This window comes from Leucopleurus acutus, assembly GCF_964270905.1.
Source record: "Leucopleurus acutus genome assembly, chromosome: 17".
NCBI classification, from domain to species: domain Eukaryota; kingdom Metazoa; phylum Chordata; class Mammalia; order Artiodactyla; family Delphinidae; genus Leucopleurus; species Leucopleurus acutus.
Genome location: NC_139159.1, coordinates 1,858,999 through 1,881,726, shown reverse-complemented (window position 1 = coordinate 1,881,726; position 22,728 = coordinate 1,858,999). Strand labels below are relative to the sequence as shown.

The 22,728-nt window shown below is 40.1% G+C and overlaps 1 protein-coding gene across 2 annotated transcripts in view; it reads right to left on the bottom strand.

The window, feature by feature from the left end:
* Positions 1 to 22,728, bottom strand: part of SNTG1 (syntrophin gamma 1) — a gene marked incomplete at both ends in the record, with an annotated part of 204,184 nt that overhangs the window by 148,026 nt on the left and 33,430 nt on the right. For both annotated transcript variants that reach the window (XM_082858570.1, XM_082858571.1), the window contains 3 exons: positions 13,226 to 13,267; positions 13,361 to 13,404; positions 14,226 to 14,283. In XM_082858570.1, coding sequence (XP_082714696.1) covers positions 13,226 to 13,267; positions 13,361 to 13,404; positions 14,226 to 14,283 — 144 coding nt within the window. The remainder of the gene's footprint in view (positions 1 to 13,225; positions 13,268 to 13,360; positions 13,405 to 14,225; positions 14,284 to 22,728) is intronic.

Below are 22,728 nucleotides of genomic sequence, written 5' to 3'. Positions count from 1 at the left end.
TCATGCTGGCCCAATTCCAAAAATCAGTATTGCCAACGAATACTCAATAAGTTAACAGAAGAATTTACTTGCAGCATTTTTCTTACATTTTTTTGGTTTGAGTTCATAAAGCCTGCTTGTGCTAAATATTCAGTTGTTTTTCTAAATTCAGTAAAACTGAAGAAAAGTTGTACATTGATGTTCACTAACTAGGACTGAGAAACGTCTGCATGTTCATGGTTCTACACTGAAGCGAGCACTGCTAGGAATTCTGAATAGATGTTAAAGGCCTATAATCGTTCACGCTGCATCAACAGTTCACTCGTTATTTTCTGAGTAGTAGTCTATGGTATGGATATACCACAGTGTATTTAACCATTAAAAAGTATCTGAGATGTTTCCTGTTTGGGGCTCTTACGAATACAGCCCTGTAAACATCTATGTGTGGGTTTTATGTGAACCTAAGTCTTCACGCCCTGAATGAATCTCCAGAGAAATCTACGTGAAGAAAACAGCTTCCAAAAGGTTCGGCTTTATGATCCCACTATATAACATTCTTGAAATCACAAAATTATAGAAGTGGAGAGCAGATTAGTGGTTGCCAGGTGTTTAGCAGCAGGTGAGGGCAGGAGGGAAGTAGGTGTGGCCGTAGAGGGTAAAAGGAGGGTCCTGTTGGTCATGGAGGTGCTTTGTCTTGACTGTATCAGTGTCAGTATCCTGCTGTGATGTTGCTCTGTTGTGTGAGGTGTTATTCTTGGGGGGAAGCTGGGTAAAGTGCACGTAGGATCTCTCTGCATCATTTCTCACAACTGCATGTGAGTCTACACTCAAATAAGAACAAAAAGCTTAATTATCATGTGATATAATTAGGACTACAGTTGTGCTGTATTTCTAGGACATAAGGTAAAGAGATGGTATTTAACCTTCCTTGTATAAAGTATCCCATTATCAATGAACAGTAAAATTCAAAACTCCAGATGAGATTCCAGAGGAAGTCTGGAGATTAAGAAACTAAACTATGTAGCAAGTGTTTTAGAAACAGGCAAAATGAAACAATACTGTGTGGAGATATAATAAAAATCATTCGAGTAACTGATGAGTATGAAATTTAGGCTAGTGGTTTCATCTGGAAGGCTGTGATTAAAGTACACAGTGGCCTTCTGGGAGGTGGACGAAATTCTACCTCTTGGCATAGAAATGATTAAAAGGTTATTTGCCTCAAAAATTTTCACTAAGCTATACATTTGTTGTATGTGGTTTTCTTTATTTGCCTTTTATTTTACCACAAAAAGTTAAATGAAATGAAGTAAAATGTTAAAACCACATTTAAACCATACTCAATGACTTCTGAAAAATGTATTTTTTTTGAAAAATGTATTTTTTAATCTGACACTTTTATTGATAAATTATTCACACATCATGAATTTCACCAATTTAAAATAGACAGCTCAGTGGGTTTTAGTGTATATAGAGAGCTATGTAACCGTCACCACGATCTTATTTTAGAACATTTTCTGCCAACCTGAAAGAGACCCTGAACCCATCAACACTCACGTCCCATGACCCCCTTGCCCCAGCCCTAGGCAACCACTAATGTACTTTCTGTCTCTATGGATCTGCTACCTGGATATTTCATGCAAACAAAATCACTCAATATGTGGTCTTTTGTGAACAGCTTCTTTTCCTTAGCGTGTTTTCCAAGGTTCATCCATGTTTTACCCTGTATCAGTAGTTATTCTTTTTATTATCAAATAACATTCCATTACGTGGATATACCACATTTTGTTCACCCATCATCAGTTAATGTGTTGTTTCTGCTTTTTGGCTACTATGAATTGTGCTGCCCTGAACACTTGTGTACAGGTTTTTGGGTGGCTACATGCTATTTCTCTTGGGTACTTACTACAGAAACTCAAACTGCAGAAAATCAAAGACAAAGAAAAAATTCTGAAATAAGCCATTGAGTTGGGGGAAAATTTACCTATAGTGGAACATGGATTAGGATTACAGCTGACTTCTCATCAGAAATCTTGAAATCAAGAAGAGAGTGAAGTGAAATATTCAACGTGTTGAAATAGAAAAGCATACACTCAGAATTCTATATCCTGTGAAATTCTTCTTCTAAAGTGGAGAAATAAAAAATGTACCAGATACACAGCTACAGAGAGTGCCTTACCAGAAGCCCTGTACTGCAAGAAGTGCTGTAAGAATTTCTTTAGGGTTTAGGAAAATATGTCAACACTCAGATCAACATAAGGAAAGCAAGAGCTGAAGGAATAAATGAAAGTAAAATATTTTATTTTTCTTATGCTTGCTTGATTGGAAACAAGTTTTAGTTTAAAATAATAATAGTAACAATGTATGGTTTTATTGAAGAACACAGATAAGTGCTATGAATGACAACAATGTCCATAATATATGAGAAAGATAAATCAGGAATATTCTGTTATTAGGTACCTGAGTTATGCAAGAAGCAGTACAGGGCTCTTTGAAAGTGCATGTGGATTCATTCAAAATGTATATTGGAAACTCTAAGTCAAACACTGTTTTTTAAAGTATAATTGATACAATAAGATAAGAGATATAATGGACTCTTTTACATAAAAAGCTTAATTTAAGCCAAGGAAGTCAAAAAAGAATTAGGGTGGTGATGGGAGAAACAAAGAACAAATATGCAACAAATAGAAGAGTGTTTTAAACATGGTGGATATTAATTCGGTTTATCAGTAATTACTTTATATTTGAATGGTCTAAATATATCAATTATAAAACAGAAATTGTCAATGGGATATAAAAGACCCAACTCTAGGTTCTACAAAAAACACACAACATTTTAATATGAAGACTGATAGGTTTAAGGTAAAGGCATATAGAAAAATGTATTTTGCTAACGCTGACCAACATAGCTGGAGGAGACATATCAACTACACCCAAAGCAGACTTGAGAACAAGAAAATTATCCAGGTTAAAGTGAGGAAATAAATAGTAATAAAATGGTAGAATCTCCAATGATATGTAGTCATGCTAAACACCTAACAACAAAATATCAAAACATGTGAGGCCAAAACTGATAGAACCGAAAGGAGAAACGGACATCTCCACTACTGGAATTGTGGACCTCAACAGCACTCTTTCAAGAATTGTGAGTTCAGACGGGCAGCGATTCGGTGAGGACACAGTTGAAGTAAACAGCGCTATCCTTCAAACTGGCTCACAGCAGCCCTCCCTTATCCCCAGGGGACACGTTCCAAGCCCCCCAGGGGGTGCTCGACACCCTGGGTGGTACTGAGCCCTGTATATACGATGTCTTTTCCTGTACATACATACCTGTGATAAAGCTGAATTTATAAAGGAGGCACAGTAAGCGACTGTCAACGGTAACTAATAATAAAATAGAACAACTAGAACAATATCCTGCCATAAAAGTTAGGCGACCGTGGCCTCTCTCTTTCAGAATATCTTCCTGTGCAAATGTAAAGCCTTTCCCATCCTAACTAGGCACTCATCACACACTGACTGTAACTTGTGCAGCTCCAGACGCAGCAGCACAGGTAGCACACGGTTCCTTTTCCCTCTTCACAGGTTCACGAGTGGGAGAGTCCTTACCACCCTCTATGAGGTTGAGAACTTTCACCTTTTCACCTAAAGGAAGCACTTCACAGCTTCCCTTTGGCGTATCCGAACTGCCAGCATCATTCTTCGTGCCCTTTGGGCCATTATTACGTAGGAGAAAGGTTGCCTGACCACAAGCACTGTGACCCCGGGAGTCGGCCCGCTACCCCTGCGACTGCGGAGTGACTGAAGTGGAACACGGATGGAGGGATGATTCCCGTCCTATGAGGACAGAGCTGACATAGCGAGATTTCATCACCGTCCTCAGAATGACGCGTGGTTGAAAACCTAGGAATTGCTTATTTCTGGAATCTTTTAGTTAGTATTTTTGGACTGTGGTTGACCTTGGGTCACTGATGCCAAGTAAAGTGAAACCGCAGATAAGGAGGGACTCCTATCTATTGCAGAACACTCTGTCCAAAAACAGCAAAATGCATATTCCTCCCACGCTTATATGGAAAATTCACAAAGATAGACCAGATTCTAGGCCAGACACAAAACTTAACAAATCAAAAAGAATACAAATCATACAAATTATGCCCCCAGACAACAAGGAATTTAAACTAGCAGTCAGTACCAGAAAGATAGCTGGAAAGTCCCCCAAATATTTGGAGACTACCTTTCTACATAACACAGGAGTCAAAGAAGAAGTTTGGAGAGAAATTTAAAAATACTTTGAACTAAATAAAAATGGAATAGAACTCTTCAAAATTTGTGGGAAGCTGTGCTTAGAGAAAAATTTATGCCATTAAATGCATATATTCAAAAAGGTGATTAAAGTCAATGATCTAAGCTTCTACTGTAGGAAACAGAAAAAGTGGAGCAGTCAAAGCCCTAAAAGCACAAAGAAGAAAACAAATAACGAAGTCACACAGGGAATTAGTGAAACGGAGAGCAAACACACACAGCAGAGAAAAGCCAATGGCACTAAACACCTGCCCTTTGAAGTGATAAATAAAAATTGATAAACCTCTAGCCAGATCAATCAAGAAACAGAGAAGATACAAATTACCAATATTGGAAAGGAAAGAGGGGTCATCACTATTGATCCCATGGACACTAAGAAAAGGCTCATAGTAGAATACTACAAACAACTCCATGCCCACAGCTTTGATAACCTCGGTGACATGGATCAATTCTTTGAAAGACACAACTACTAAAACTCACACAAGGGGAAATTGATATTCTGAAATGGCCTATATTTATTAAATAAATTGAACCAAGAAAACCACCTAAACTAGAAAGTTTTCCTGGTGTGTTCTGTCACATATTTAATGAAGGAACGGAACCAATCCTCCACAGTCCTGTCTAGAATATAGAGGCAGAGGCAACACTTTTTAAGTCATTCTTTTATGCCAGCATTATCCTAATACCAAAAACGATTTTAAAAACATTACAGAAAAACAAAATTAAGACCAATATATCTTATCAGAATTTACGCAATGACCTTCAAAAAGTTACTACATCAAACCCAGCAATGTATAAAAGGGATTATAATCATATCACAACCAGGTGGGCTTATTCCAGGTAAGCAAGGATGATTCAATATTGTAAATTCAATCAATGTAATCTATGCATCAAATGTTTAAAGAACAAAACAAGTATGGTCATATCAAATGATGCAGAAAAAGCACTTGAAAGAACTCAACATACATCCATGATTAAAACTGTCTGCAAAGTAGGAATATAGGGGAACTTCTTCAACTTCATAAAGAACGTCTACAAAACACCCACAGTTAATATCACACTTAATGATGAGAAACCAGACCCGTTCCCACTGAGACCAGGAACAAGGAAAGGACATATTTTCTCACAATGAATATTCAAGTTATGCTGGAAGTCCAGGCTACTGCAATATGACAATAATGAAAAAATAAAGTTACATTGACTTAAGGAAATAAAGTCATCTTTATGGCCATGAAATAATTCATGCGTTGGACTTTATTACAATTAAAAAGTTCTGTTCTGGGCTTCCCTGGTAGCGCAGTGGTTAAGAATCTGCCTGCCAGTGCAGGGGACACGGGTTCAAGCCCTGGTCCGGGAAGATCCCACATGCCGTGGAGAAACTAGGTCCATGTGCCACAACTAATGAGCCCGTGTGCTGCAACTATTGGAGCCTGTGCTCCACAACAAGAGAAGCCACCTCAATGAGAGGCCCGTGCACCGCAACGAAGAGTAGCCCCCGCTCACCGCAGCTAAAGAAAGCCCGCACACAGCAAAGAAGACCCAACACAGTCAAAATGAATAAATAAATAAAATTAATAAAGAGGAAAAAAAAAAGTTCTGTTCTGCAAAGTATACTTTTAAAGAAAATTAAAAGGCAACCCATCCACAGAGAGGGAGAAAATATTTTTAAAACATATATTTGATGTGGTAGCCAATACAAACGAGGAGCTATCTCCAATATATATATAAAGAACTTTGTTAAGTTCAACAATATGAAAACAAACAACTGAATTTAAAAATGGGCAAGGTATGTGAATAGACATCACCAAAGAAAATACAAAGAGGGAAAATAAGCATATGAACATATGCCCAACATCATCTGTCATTAAGGAATTGTAAATTAAAATAGCGATGAGATACCACTGTACACATGGTTCAAATCCACAAAACTGAAAGTACCAATTGCTGGTAAGGATGCAGAGCAACGGGAACTCTCCTTTATTGCTAGTGGATGTGCAAAATGGTACCGCCGTTTTGGGAGACACGTTGGCAGCTTCTTGTAAACTAACTATGATCTTACCATATAATTCAGCAATACACCTCCTAAGTTATACTCAATTTATTTAAAACTTATGTCCATGCAAAAACCTGCCTGCAAATATTTATAACAGCTTTATTCATAATCACCACGAACTGGAAGTAAGCACAATGTCCTTCAATAGGTAAATAGATTTTTTAAAAAACTGGAGTGAAGTTGCTTAATATTCCATTGTCTGGACCATGAAATACTATTCAGTGCTCAAAAAGAAATAAATTATCAAGAGCTAAAAGACATGAATCATTCTTAAATGCACGTTGCTAAGTGAAAGAAGCCATTCTGAAAAGGCTACATTCTCTATGATTTCAATTATATGACATTCTGATAAAGGCAAAACTGTACAGACAGTGAAATGGTCATTTCTAGAGGACCATGATGTGGGGAGGAAATAGCTGAAGAGGATTTTCTTAGGGCAGTGAAACTCTTCTGTAGGACACCATAATGGTGGCTACACGGTATTATGCACTTGTCAAAACCTGTAGAATTTGCAGCTAAAAGGTGAGTGAGCCTTAATGTGTGCAAATCTTTAGAAAAAATCATTTTGGAGGTTAAGGGATATCACAATTGAATGCAGGATATGACAAGAGAGTCTGGATGTATTACAAACACCTGAAACAACCTCACTGAAGGGCTTAGGAAAGTGGAACTGACCTAAGTGAATCTGGAAGTTAATGAAATCTGCAAGACTAAAGGCAAAAAAGAACAGTACGTCAATCCTCTACCTAGTCAAGTCTTCCCACTAGGGAGTGGATTAACTGTCCTGATCCTGCTGTACGTATGTACTGGATTAGAACAGTTAAACAAGCAGATGGCAGATGGTGTAGCATCTGTTGGTGGGAAGCTACACATAAGCAAGGGGAGGAGGCTAGGACGGTCTGTGTGATGACGGGTTCCCTTAGCGCAGCCACGTAAACTCACGTTTAGCTTAATGTAGGTACAGAGTAGGTATGTGAGCAATTCAGTACACACACACACACACACACACACACACACACACACACACATCCTGTTCTGTGAGCTGAGGGGCCTAGAAGACACAGCTACTCCACAAGCAATGAGCACACCAGCTCCCAGAATGTAGTTTCTCAAAGATTCTCTAACAAAGTGAAGCAGGGCCTCTGGGAGGAATTGCTGATTCTTGGACTGGCAGGAAATGTACAAGATGAGCCTGAAACACCTTTTAGCACCAGAAACTGAGAAAGTGCTTCCAAAAAAAAAAAAAAAAAAAAATCGCAAGGACTTTTCAAAGCAACACTAAAACCAACTGGAAGAGCTTACAGCCCAGAGTATAAAAGAAGTATCTACAATCCACACTGATCTGTCAAAATGACTGAAGAAATCTGAAAAATTGAGGTAAACAGACAAATCTCCTACGTAGCAGAATTCCAGGGAATGTATGCAGAGTCCACCCCTGTGGAGGTAGAGCATATTCCCCACTAAGTGTAGGAGCTCCTTCCAAGGAGCACAGCATGGAAAGGGAACAAGAACCACAGAGTAAGAAACCTGGCAGACGGGCTTCCCTGGTGGCGCAGTGGTTGAGAGTCCGCCTGCCGATGCAGGGGACACGGGTTCGTGCCCCAGTCCGGGAAGATCCAACGTGCCGCGGAGCGGCTGGGCCCGTCCGGAGCTTGCGCGTCCGGAGCCCGTGCTCTGCAACGGGAGAGGCCACAACAGTGAGAGGCCCGCGTACTGCAAAAAAAAAAGAAACCTGGCAGACTCTTCCTCATCCAGGTGCTGGTGATGCAGTCATGACGGCAGGTACACGTGACAAGACATGATAAGACCAGCACCGTGCCTCTGTCATCTTCCTCCCAACACACATAAGCCCAGTCTAATCACAAAAAAAATCGGAAAATTCCAAATCGAGATTCAGCCTGCAAAATACCTGACCAGTCCCCCTCAAAAGTGTAACAGTTATCAAAAAAGAAGTCCTAGAAACTATTACAGCCCAGAGGAGCCAAAGGAGACATAATTACATGTGATGTGTAATCCAGATGTGATCCTGGGACAGGAAAAGAAGTATTAGGTAAAAACTAAAGAAATTTGAATAAAGTATAGACTTTTGTTAATAATAATGTATCAGTACTGGTTTATTCCTTGTAAGAAATGTAATGTAACAATATGGGATGTTAATAATGGGGAAAACTGGGTGTGGAAACTAAAAATAGAATTACCATACGACCCAGCAATCCCACTACTGGGCATATACCCTGAGAAAACCATAATTCAAAAAGAGTCAGGTACCACAATGTTCACTGCAGCTCTATTTACAATAGTCAGGACATGGAAGCAACTTAAGTGTCCATCAACAGATGAATGGATAAAGAAGATGTGGCACATATATACAATGGAATATTACTCAGCCATAAAAAGAAATGAAATTGAGTTATTTGTAGTGAGGTGGATGGACCTAGAGTCTGTCGTACAGAGCAAAGTAAGTCAGAAAGAGAGAAACAAATACTGTATGCTAACACATATATATGGAATCTAAAAAAAAAGAAAATGGTTCTGAAGAACCTAGGGGCAGGACAGGAATAAAGACACAGATGTAGAGAATGGACTTGAGGACACGGGGAGGGGGAAGGGTAAGCTGGGACGAAGTGAGCGAGTGGCATGGGCATATATACACTACCAACTGTAAAACAGATAGCTAGTGGGAAGCAGCCGCATAGCACAGGGAGATCAGCTCGGTGCTTTGTGACCACCTAGAGGAGTGGGATAGGGAGGGTGGGAGGGAGACGCAAGAGGGAAGGGATACGGGGATATATGTATGCGTATAGCTGGTTCACTTTGTTACACAGCAGAAACTAAGACACCATTGTAGAGCAATTATACTCCAATAAAGATGTTAAAAAAACAAGTGATGCATCAGTAGGGGTTCACCAACTGTAAGAAATGTCGACAGCAGCCTGTGATCTTAGTAAGAGGATACTCTGTGTGAGACAAGATGGGGAGAAAACTTTCTGCACAATTATTTTGTAAACCTAAAAGGCTTCTAGAAGATAAAGTCTATTAAAATTGAAAAAGAGAAAAAACACACACGTCTCCAGGCACTTTCTCATGAGTGGGCTGCCAAACACATAAAGAGTGATCGAGTTCAAACGCTTCATCTTTCAGATAAAAAATGAGAGTCAGAGAAATGCAGGCCCTTTATGATCATCAGACAGCTGGAAAATACCTATAACACAAATTCTAACTTAGGTGCTCACATTTCCATCCTCAGACACTTTCTTCTCCTTGCCTTTCTGTCTGATCATTCTGAAAGTAAAATGTCAGCTCTGTGAGAACTGCAGAATCTGGATGACACACACTTCCCCTCCTCACTCTGATCTGCGGGGCAGGAGAGTGACTGGAAAGCGTCTTTGCTGGGGTGTGGTGATGTCCACACGCCTGTCTCTACCCGCCGGTCACTTCCTCTTCTCTGTAACAGGGTCCACCTGGGCTTTCTGCTGTGTGTCCTCCCTGCCGATTCCTCTGGGTGGGAACTGGCTCGTGCTCCACTAAGGAAGGGGTTTATCTGGCCTGGCTTTGTCTCATTATCGAGGGCGCTGCGAAGAGGGTCTTTAGTGTGTGTAAGACAACAAATAGGGATGTGATGGGAATCAGTAGCCAGGAGTAAAGAGCATGCAGTTAAGGAACTTGTCACCTGTGCTGTCTCTATGCATAGCCTAACTAGGGGACAGACCTGTGGGTCCAGCAGAGAAGGAACTCCTAAGGGTGTTAATGAGAATCTAAGGATGTAAATTAGGCAAGTTCTAGATATTTTATTACTTTTTAAAATCAGAGATACAATAAACAATATTTAACACCTTTCCCAAACCGGTGGGAAATATTAAAAGTCAAGTGATTTCATGTATGGCTTTCCTCTGTGGTAGTTAATTCAAAGAAAAAGAGTCCACTGCAGTCAGAATTCTGGAGGAAAATCTTAATCCATTAGACCTCAAAACCTATTTCCAAATTGAAAACCAATTGAGAATTGTTAGCAGTTAGGTGAAACATGATATGTTACTCAATGACAATTTGAGCATTTTGCCAAGATCTCAAATGCTTTATGTTTCCAAATCGCATCCTAAATATGTTCCTTGATGACTCATAAAATCTCTGAAATGGTTCCAATATATAAAATAATGCCTCATTTTCAGATGAGATAATGTAACTCTTGTAATTTTATTTTCTGATTCATCTAAGCTAAAAAAGAAAATTCCAATGGAAATTTTGAATTAAGTTAAGCATATATCATAACAACTAAAATGTTATTAAACTACATTTTTTATTCCTTTTATCAAAATTTGTCTTCATTGCATGAATATATCATTTTAACTTACATAAGTTAAAGTATGTAACTTAACTTATGTAAGTTAAAGCTATTCATTCTGCTCCTGTAAAAATTACACAATTTTAGAGTTTGGTTCAAAGTCACAAATTCAGAATCAGGGTGATGGTTGTTTGCAGTTCTAATTATCTAATGTTTTCTATCAATAAGACCATAAAAACAAAAAACAGATGAAACTCTTTTTCGATCTCAAAGCTGGCACCTGCTCTAATCTTTCTTGGTCAGGAAACTGGTAGCTTTTCTTCCTCAGCAATCTTCTAGCAAGAAGAATGCCCGGGGTGGTGTGGGTGAAGCCCAGAATTGATGATCGCACACCCAGACATGAGAAACATACAGATGCAGATGCTGTGATGACCTAATTCTAGTTATTTAGCTAAAGAATCCGTTAACCACAGTCCACTGAGTGCCCAAGCGGAGAGCAGGGATCCCCGGCCACACAGATCAAGCCTGTGGCTACCTCCAGCACGGAAGCTACGGCTACACACCCTTGACGGCATCTACGAATGATGCAGACTTCTAACCGTGGCAGTGAATAGTGTAGGCGAATAAGAGAAAGTCACAGGCACAAACAACCTATCGCCATACCTTCCGAGGCTGCTTTCTGAATTTGGGCCTCTGGGGGCCCTGACTGGGAATGAGGAATGCGGTCCGTCAGCATGGTACTTAAAACCATCCGCACCTCTGAGCTTGCGGTGACCTTTTCTGCCCATGTAAGTCCCTTCTTAAACATTTAATTAATATCTCAGTCCCACTGAGGTGTAAGTCAGTCTGTTTGCTTAGATAATTAGCAGTGAAGACAAAAGCACCTAATCACTGCTGCAAAGTGAAAGATTGGAAGCAAATAAGAATATCACTACCTACACTTCCTAAACCTCTCAAAAGAGTAAAAGTTTGTTGTGAAGGGCCACGTGCAATTTGCAATACAATCTTAAATCCCTCTTTGAAACAGAAGGAACACCATTGGGAAGTGGCGTGATTAGCGCATTCTAATCTTTCATGCTGCGTGGATCTGTTTAATCAAAGCCTCATCACAGTAAGTGTAAGCTTGCTGCTTGCCTCTGAAGGGCAAAGTGCAAACAGGACTCCATGGAACAGTGTGCGGTTTTGGAAGAGAATGCACTTGTTTTTGCTCCCTGGACAATGAATTTAAAATCACGTTGTACTTTTGAAAAAAGACTGAAGTTAAAATATCTTTACTTACAGGGCTGTATTTGAAATCTGTGTATATTCAGAACCGAGTAGTCCGTGATGTGCTGCTTCTCATTTGTCTAAAACTCTGTTCTCAAATATTGCTTCTCCCTGTACCTATTTGACATAAGCCTGAGATCTGAAGTACGTATATTTTATGCGAGGTTCACCACGGGGTGATTTTTCAAAAATCAGTAGGATTTTTGAGAGAAAAACCGAGCAATGAATATGGACACACCTTGCCTGTCCCACAGAGAACGCTCTCCAACAGCTCTGCTTGTGGAGCTGGGGCTTTTCAGATGCTCGGAGTTGCCTCTTTGAGGCCTGAAATATGTAAATATATCAGAAGAGTTTTCTCCAAATTGTAGCAGGGCAACGTCTTCACAAACCAAGTGAACTGGAGCCACGAGAAGCCGAAGGTTTACGGTATTTTCATTTTGTTTGACCCCTGAGTACAAACCTTTAGGCGTCTTGTCTCCTCTCTCCTTTCCCTTGTGAGCTGATATGGGGATTCAGTGAAGGTTCTATGAATGTTATTGAATTAGCTGTGAAAAACATTTCCCAAACGCCTGACACCAGCCTGCATCACTTTTCTGCATCATTTTTTATGTCCTCCCTCAGCTCCACAGAAGCTGCTCAACTTTCCAGCTTCTCCCAAGGTGTAGATTAGAGGCCGCTGACAGTGAAACTGCTGGGCCCGTTGTTAAAATACAAATTCCTGGGTCACATAAGCTGAGTGAATTAAAGGATCTGAAGCCGGGCTTCACATCTGCACATTACCAACATCCAAGAAAATACCACAGTAAACACTGCTGATCTTTCTGTGTAGCTGTCTAGTGAGCTGAACCTGTGAACCTTGAGATGAAGTGTCTCTAAATGTCGTCTCTGTCTCTGTCTCTGTCTCTGTCTCTCTCTCACACACACACACACACACACGCACGGTCTTTACATGCTCTTCCCATTGCCCCAGCTACTAGATGAAATTTTACAAACATAAATTTTATTGTTTATAAGCTTCTAAACATTTGCAAAGATTTAGAGATATATTTCACCTAGAGATGCACTTAGTGGGCACAGACTAGTAGGAATTAACTGAAAAACTGGAAAACATAGCAAACAGCTGTATTTCTTTGAATTACATTTTTTTTCTTAGTGATACTCACTGATCTGTTTCTAATACACACAAAAAAACCCAAACACCAAGTAAGAAATTATCCGAAAGTCTGACAGCACACTGGACCAGCGTCATATTTCCGAATGAATAAAATGAAAAGTTTTTAGCAATGCCCTAAATCCTCATTTGCACATGGGGAAAATTATGATATTAGGAAAAAGTAAAGAAAACTCACCACTTCTTCATGTCTGCATTTCCTCACATTAATCCCGTTTATCTGCAATGGAAAGAGAGACACAGCTTCATGTGGTATATTGTGAATTGACCTTATGTTTTGGTTGCACGTGGAAAATAATGGTAAGGTGTATACCTGCAGAATTGCGTCCCCAATGAAGAGCAGTCCTGAGAGCTCAGCTGTGAATGGAGAAGGACAATTGATTAGGCATCGTCTACTTTCTTCACACGGATGAAAGAGTTTTTAATTAAATAAAGTCAAAACTGATAAAAGGGAAAAAATGAAATGTTTTATATGGGTAGCATCTTAAAAGATCCACAGGTAATAGAAATGCAAAAACAATCACATGATTCAACTCCTATGATTGAAACATGAGCTGAATTGAGACACATGCTGTGATAGTTCCATTTCGTTCTATCATTTCAGATCTTAGTTGCCAGAAATTGGCCACACTTCTGGATGGAGGACGAAATGTTCTCATGTTCTTATGAGAGCATTAAGGCATCTATGAAAACGTTTAGAGCTAGACATTCACTCCATCAGCAATGGAACCAGCTCCCCGTTTCTTTTTAAACACTAGGCTGTCTCAGTGATTTCGGTCATTGTAACAGTTGGTTTACATCCTCAGAGTTTTTCCTGGATGAAATTTCATATGAAGGGCTGAGTTAAATTGCATATGAAAACTGAAAAAAAATATATATATAACTGGAGTTGCCTGTAACTGATGAGACTTGCAAGCATCAGACCCGTTTCTACGCTTCCTTGTTAATGAGACACTGTGCAGTCATGCAGTCTCTGGCTCACACACAGCCACCTGCTCTACTGTCTTCCCTCCCTGCCCGCCGGGCGGGTAAAGGACTTGGACTCGGCAGTCAGAACCGTCACCTGTTGCCTGGTCATGGGACCCCGCTGGTCAGTCCCATATACGAATTTATGATTCCAACTATTGTCTTTTCCCTCAGTGACAGGAACTCACAGGACAGCCCTCTTAACACTTTACCTCTTTGCTCCTTGGAGATTTTTGAAATGACAACTGGAATGTTATGTTCCGCTCCCCCCTGAAAAGAGAAAATCATATATCGTGCTTTTTAATCTCAAAAATTAAATACACAGCCTTTAGTTAGGAAACTATACAAGTTATGAACAGCATGTGAATAGACACCAAATAGAATTAAAATAGACCCCTGGAATTTTTCTACCAAATAGATTGTCCTCCCAAGAAACTTATCTGTTTAGAATTTCTCTGTGACATGCAATAATTAATAGCAGTTGACTTTGAAAATGTCAATTTTTAAAATTAAGATTGGTGATCCCTTAAGAAGGCATTTCCTCCAATGTGTAGCAGTGCTGCCCATTGTAGAAATTCATACTTAGGGCTCCAAACAGTAGATAATGATGTATTTCCGTTATCTGGCTAAGTTGTTCTATGCTGGGGACCAAGCAAGGCCCCTTTGGATGCTGCATGGCTGGAAAGACTACATACACAAACTGGTACAAAAAAACAGACGGTGTATATGCCTGATGGGGAAGGGTCATTATATTCCTCTCTGTGTGAAAGTGCATACTACACAATTAACAGAATACAGTAAACTGACAAGAATATGGCAACAGTGCTTTGTCTAATTGACCAAATAAGATAGAAAAAAATAAAGAAAAGTAAGTAAGCTAAACTTATGTGGACGGAAATAAAATAAATCCCTGAAGTAACTGCACAAACTTATGGTTTTTATATAACAGATTTGAGAAGGTTGAAAGCAATAGTTGAAAACTCAAGTAAGTGCATCAAAGAATAAGATTTCATGTAGAAAACAAGTACAGCACTTTTAACATGGGTAGTTGAAAAGATAATCTAAATTTCCATGGGGTTTCTGTAGCTTCAGAATAAGTAAACCTCCTAAGCCTTTTTTCCTTCAAGGACAAAAATTATTTTAGAACAGACATTTTTTCCCATGAATGTCCATTTTTACCACTGAGTTGTCAATATATTTAAATATAAGATAGGCAGTAGTTGTAGAGAACAGTAGTGGCTTTCAAGCTTTTCTTGGCAAGTAGTCCTTTCTACTTCTGGGATATTAAGAAGAGACGTGATAAATAAAATACTGAAAACTGTCTTACCCAGGGTGAAATTCAAACCCACCCCTGAATCTCCTGTTCTCACCATTTCCCACCAACCTGACATTCACCCACCCACCCTCACTAAGTTTGTGCAGAAGGTCTCTGGCAGAAGCTTCCTTGGCTTCTGATTCTGCTCTTGCATTTATGTTTGTGTCCATAACAAGCCCTGATCCTGTCCAAGACAACCTCTCATCTGATCAAAGCACAGGACTGGGACTGAGGGTGCAGTACAAAAGGAGTACTTCGCTAGCACAGTAAACCCGGAGCAGAATCCAAGCCCTTCATGTTTACCAGTCAGGGTTCCAAGTCCCCAATCCCTGCATTCTGTTTTATCTTTCCCCCTTATACTTATTAGCTCCTTGCCTACTACAATCTCACACCTTTCCTACATACATTATTTGTTTTCTTTCTCCTAACCACAAAGCAAGTTCCACAAGCACAACACATTTATTTATTTATTTATTTTGGTTATTTGTTTCCTGCATTGATGTAATGTCAGTGCCTGGAATAATGATTCTTTTTTAAGCTTTGAAATGTTTGTTGAGTGAATGAGTGAATGAATAAATGAAGTCTAAAACTTTTCCAGACCTCAAATTGTTCATTCTTTTTTTTTTAAACAATTTTTTAAAGATTTTTTTGATGTGGACCATTTTTAAAGTCTTTATTGAATTTGTTACAATACTGCTTCTGTTTTGTGTTTTGTGCTTTGGGCCCCGAGGCATGTGGGATCTTAGCTCCCTGACTAGGGATTGAACCCACACCCCCTGCATTGGAAGGCAAATCTTAACCACTGGACCACCAGGGAAGTCCTGTAAAATTGTTCATTCTTTAAAGTACTTTGCAGAGGGAGACCTTCAAGACCACAGAGGAGTAAGACGTGGAGATCACCTTCCTCCCCACAAATACATCAGAAATACATCTACATGTGGAAACAACTCCTACAGAACACCTACTGAATGCTGGCAGAAGACCTCAGACTTCTCAAAAGGCAAGAAACTCCCCACATACCTGGGGAGGGCAAAAGAAAAAAGAAAAAACAGAGACAAAAGAATAGGGACGGGACCTGCACCTCTGGGAGGGTGCCGTGAAGGAGGAAAGGTTTCCACACACTAGAAGTCCCTTCACTGGTGGAGACTGAGGGTGGTGGAGGGGGGAACCTTCGGAGCCGCAGAGGAGAGCGCAGCAACAGGGGCGCGGAGGGCAAAGCGGAGAGATGCCCGCACAGAGGATCGGTGCCGACCGGCACTCACCAGCCCGAGAGGCCTGTCTGCTCACCCGCCGGGGTGGGCGGGTCTGGGAGCTGAGGCTCGGGCTTCGGTCGGATCCCAGGGAGAGGACTGGGGTTGACGGTGTGAACACAGCCTGCAGGGGGTTAGTGCACCACAGCTAGCCGGGAGGGAGTCTGGGGAAAAGCCTGGACCTGCCGAAGAGGCAAGAGACCATTGTTTTGGGGTGCGCAGGGAGAGGGGATTCAGAGCACCGCCTAAATGAGCTCCAGAGACGGGCGCGAGCCGCGGCTAACAGCGTGGACCCCAGAGACGGGCATGAGACGCTAAGGCTGCTGCTGCTGCCACCAAGAAGCCTGTGTGTGAGCACAGGTCACATCCACACCTCCCTTCGGGGGAGCCTGTGCAGCCCGCCACTGCCAGGGTCCCGGGATCCAGGGACAACTTGCCTGGGAGAACACACGGCACGCCTCAGGCTGTTGCACCGTTACGTCAGCCTCTGCTGCAGCAGGCTCACCCCACATTCCGTACCCCTCCCTCCCCCCAGCCTGAGTGAGCCAGAGCCCTTGAATCAGCCACTCCTTTAACCCCCTTCTGTCTGGGTGAAGAACAGACGCCCTCAGGCGACCTGCATGCAGAGGCGGGGCCAAATCCAAAGCTGAGCCTCGGGAGCTGTGAGAACAAAGAAGAGAAAGGGAAATCCCTCCCAGCAGCCTCAGGGGCAGCGGATTAAATCTCCACAGTCAACCTGTTGTACCTGCAGCTGTGGAATGCCTGAATAGACAACGAATCAGCCCAAACTGAGGAGGTGGACTTTGGGAGCAACTGCAGACTTGGGGTTTTCTTCTTGCATCTAATGTGTCTCTGGGTCTATGTGTATCTTAGTTTAGTGTTTAGAGCTTCTTACCATTGGTAGATTTCTTTATTGATTTGGCTGCCCTCTTCCTTTTATATATATTTTTTTCAGTTTTCACTTTTTGTGAGTGTGTCTGTGTGGACGCTTCTTTCTGTGATTTTGTCTGTATAGCTTTGCTTTTACCTTTGTCCTAGGGTTCTGTTTGATTTTTTTTAATATAGTTTTTGGCGCTTGTTATCATTGGTGGATTTGTTTTTTGGTTTGGTTGCTCTCTTCTTTCTTTCTTTCTTTCTTTTATTACTTTTTAATTTTTAATAATTAAAAAAATTATTTTAATAACTTTATTTCTTTTTATTTTATTTTTTCCTTTCTCTCTCTCTTCCTTCCTCTCTCTCTCTCTTTCTCTCTCTCTCTCTCTCTCTCTCTCTCTCTCTCTCTCTCTCTCTCTCTTTCTCTCTTTCTCTCTTTCTTTTTTTTCTCCCTTTTCTTCTGAGCCACGTGGCTGACAGGGTCTTGGTGCTACGGCCGGGTCTCAGGCCTGTGCCTCTGAGATGGGAGAGTCGAGTTCAGGACATTGGTCCACCAGAGACCTCCCAACTCCACAAAATAAAAATGGCGAAAGCTCTCCTAGAGATCTCCATCCCAATGCTAAGACCCAGTTCCATTCAACAACCAGCAAGCTACAGTGCTGGACACCCTGTGCCAAACAACCGACAAGACAGGAACATAACCCGTCCCATTAGCAGAGAGGCTGCTTAAAATCATAATAAAGTCACAGACACCCCAAAACACACCACCAGATGTGGTCCTGCCCACCAGAAAGACAAGATCCAGCCTCATCCACCAGAACACAGGCATGAATCCCCTCCACCAGGAGCCTACACAACCCACTGAACCAACCTTAGCCACTGGAGGCAGACACCAAAAACAAAGGGAACTACGGACCTGCAGCCTGTGAAAAGGAGAACCCAAACTCAGTAAATTCAGCAAAATAAAAAGACAGAGAAACACACAGCAGATGAAGGAGCAAGGTAAACACCCACCAGACCAAACAAATGAAGAGGAAGTAGGCAGTCTACCTGAAAAAGAATTCAGAGTAATGATAGTAAAGATGATCCAAAACCTTGGAAACAGAATGGAGAAAATACAAGAAACGTTTAACAAGGACCTAGAAGAACAAAAAAGCAAACAAACAATGATGAACAACACAATAAATGAAATTAAAAATTCTCTAGAAGGAATCAATAGCAGAATAACTGAGGCAGAAAAACGGATAAGTGACCTGGAAGATAAAATCGTGGGAATAACTACCATAGAGAAGAATAAAGAAAAAAGTATGAAAAGAATTGGGGACAGTCTTAGAGACCCCTGGGACAACATTAAACCCACCAACATTCGAATTATAGCGTTCCCAGAAGAAGAAGAGAAAAAGAAAGGGACTGAGAAAATATTTGAAGAGATTATAGTTGAAAACTTCCCTAATATGGGAAAGGAAATAGTCAAGTCCAGGAAGCACAGAGAATCCCATCCAGGACAAATCCAAGGAGAAACACACCAAGACACATATTAATCAAGCTATCAAAAATTAAATACAAACAAAAAATATTAAAAGCAGCAAGGGAAAAACAACAAATAACATACAAGGGAATCCACATAAGGTTAACAGCTGATCTTTCAGCAGAAACTCTGCAAGCCAGAAGGGACTGGCAGGACATATTTAAAGTGATGAAAGGGAAAATACCTACAACCAAGATTACTCTACCCAGCAAGGATCTCATTCAGATTAGATGGAGAAATTAAAACCTTTACAGATAAGCAAAAGCTAAGAGAATTCAGCGCCACCAAACCAACTTTACAACAAATGCTATAGGAACTTCTCTAGCAGGAAACACAAGAGAAAGAAAAGACCTACAATAACAAACCCATAACAATGAAGAAGATGGTAATAGGAACATACATATCGATAGTTACCTTAAATGTAAATTGATTAAATGCTCCCATCAAAAGACATAGATTGGCTGAATGGATACAAAAACAAGAACCATATATATGCTGTCTACAAGAGACCCACTTCAGACCTAGGGACACATAGAGACTGAAAGTGAGGGGATGGAAAAGGATATTTCATGCAAATGGAAATCAAAAGAAAGCTGCAGTAGCAATTCTCATATCAGACAAAAATAGACTTTAAAATAAAGACTATTACAAGAGACAAAGAAGGACACTACATAATGATCAAGGGATCAATTCAAGAAGAAGATATAACAATTATAAATATTTATGCACCCAACATAGGAGCATCTCAATACATAAGGCAAATGCTAAGAGCCATAAAAGGGGAAATAGACAGTAACACAGTCATAGTAGGGGACTTTAACACCCCACTTTCACCAATGGACAGATCATCCAAAATGAAAATTAATAAGGAAACAAAAGATTTAAATGATACATTAAACAAGATGGACTTAATTGATATTTATAGGACATCCTATCCAAAAAAACCAGAATACACTTTCTTCTCAAGTGCTCCTGGAACATTCTCCAGGACAGATCATATCTCAGGTCACAAATCAAAACCTTGGTAAATTTAAGACAACTGAAATCATATCAAGTATATTTTCAGACCACAACACTATGAAACCAGATATCAATTACAGTAAGAAATACAAACAACACATGGAGGCTAAACAATATACTACTAAATAACCAAGAGATCACTGATGAAATCAAAGACGAAATCAAAAAATACCTGGAAACAAATGACAATGAAAACACGATGACCCAAAACCTATGGGAGGCAGCAAAAGCAGTTCTAAGATGGAAGTTTATAGCAACACAATCCTACCTCAAGAAACAAGAAACATCTCAGATAAACAACCTAACCTTACACCTAAAGCAATTAGAGAAAGAATAACAAAAAAAACCCCAAAGTTAGCAGAAGGAAAGGAATCATAAAGATCAGATCAGAAATAAATGAGAAAGAAATGAAGGAAACGATAGCAAAGATCAATAAAACTAAAAGCTGGTTCTTTGAGAAGATAAACAAAATTGATAAACCATTAGCCAGACTCATCAAGAAAAAAAGGAAGAAGACTCAAATCAATAGAATAGAAATGAAAAGGGAGAAGTAACAACTGACACTGCAGAAATACAAAGGAACATGAGAGATTACTACAAGCAACTATATGCCAATAAAATGGACAACCTGGAAGAAATGGACAAATTCTTAGAAAAGCACAACCTTCCGAGACTGAACCAGGAAGAAATAGAAAATTTAAACTGACCAATCACAAGCACTGAAATTGAGACTATGATTAAAAATCTTCCAACAAACAAAAGCCTAGGACCAGATGGCTTCACAGGCAAATTCTATCAAACGTTTAGAGAAGAGCTAACACCTATCCTTCTCAAACTCTTCTAAAATATAGCAGAGGGAGGAACACTCCCAAACTCATTCTATGAGGCCACCAACACCCTGATACCAAAACCAGACAAAGATGTCACAAAGAAAGAAAACTACAGGCCAATATCACTGAGGAACATAGATGCAAAAATCCTCAACAAAATACTAGCAAACAGAATCCAACAGCGCATTAAAAGGCTCATGATCTTAAGGAGAAACTAAGACGGTGAACAATGAAATCAAACGTGCACGGTTGCAGATAGTTTCTAGAGATCCTTGGAAACTGGGAAAAAAAATAAGAATACATCTCCATTTCTTAGAATAAGATGCTGGTTAGCTAATATAAATCAAGCACTGATGAAGTTTTACGTGATAGAAAGAGAAAACAAACTCATCCAGATATTATGGTTCAGATATTTGGGGGCAGAGAAGAACGCTGTTTATGTCAGTCCAGGTTGGTGGTTGTTACCAGAGCATTTTCCTTTAACTGATTTTGCTTCTCACAGTTTTCTGTCCTTGCACTACTGAATTTAAAGATTTTCTCAGTGCTCAGATTTTTAATGCAGGTTACCATGGTGGGACGGTGGCAAACCTCTCCTCAGGGTTGGTCTAGAGATATCGATTTTCTGAGAGTCAACTCAGCAATCCCATTCTTCCCTCAACACCTGAGACTTACAAATACCTTTTAATAATAAGATACAACTAGCCCCTATTTTATCAACATTTTCCTTTTATATGTAAAATTTCTCCTGAAATTTGAATGGTTTGAGTCCAAAGGTATTTTTTTTTAACTTTATTTCTTCAATCAGACATTTGGAGCTCTGAGAGAATTTTTAAGCTAGTTTAAGGAGATCACTTCATTAATTGATTAAGAGAGCTAATTTTAAGACAAAACTCAGGGGATAAAATTGGAACATAAACCCACAGTGCCTTCATTTATTGAATAAAATGTGAGAGCAGTCCAGCTCTATTAAAGTAAATTAGATTTAGCTCTGAACCTAATTGGGGATATTCCAAGTTTTCCAGACAGAAATCAAATAATGTGACTCACCCCGTTCAAGATAGGTGATAGGCTTCATGTTACACGCAGAATAAAAGCCAAGTCCCTTAGCATCCCCTGTTATGTGCCCTCAGCATCCCCTGAAGCTTTATCCTGGACCCTTGTCGTTCTGACAAGGACATCTACATATACTGTCCCCTCTGCCTGGAGAGCGGTTTACCTTTGCTTTTAACCTCGTATACACTCTGGCCACATCCAGGAGTTCAGCCTAAGGGCTCCTTCCTCAGCTTCTCCTTACCTGCAGTGATTACTTCTATAGCACCGGATCATGGCTGGGGCTTACGTTTCTCTACATGACACTCTGGTCAATGTCTGCTTTCCCTCTAGATGTAAAGGGCCTGACGTCAGGGCAGGTTTCCTTTACCATCTTCTCCTTGACCTATCCTGAGGCCCGCCAGGGTGTATGGCTTGAGGCCACGGTTTAGAGAATAAATGAATTACTTGAGCCCTGTTGATCCAGGGTAAAATGAGATTAGAAAAAGTGAGGTGACATTCTAGAGTGCATCCCAGAAAATATTAAAACACACACCATTCAGTTTTGAGATAGCCTTTCTACAAAGCATAATTAATTTTATAGCTAGATAGGAACAAGGATATAAAGTCCCATCTAAAGCATTTTGTGCATGACTCTATCCAATGATTTTGCCAGTACAACTCTGAAATTCCACTAAATCAAACCCAGAATGTTTTTATAATGCTGGGAATCTTGCCAAATAAATCCTTTCAATATTTTCATTACAATCAATCAATCATATTCTGGGCTTTGGAAAGAAAAGGATACACAGACCCCAACATTACATATCCATTTAGAGAATGGAAAATACTTACAAACAGATAATAACA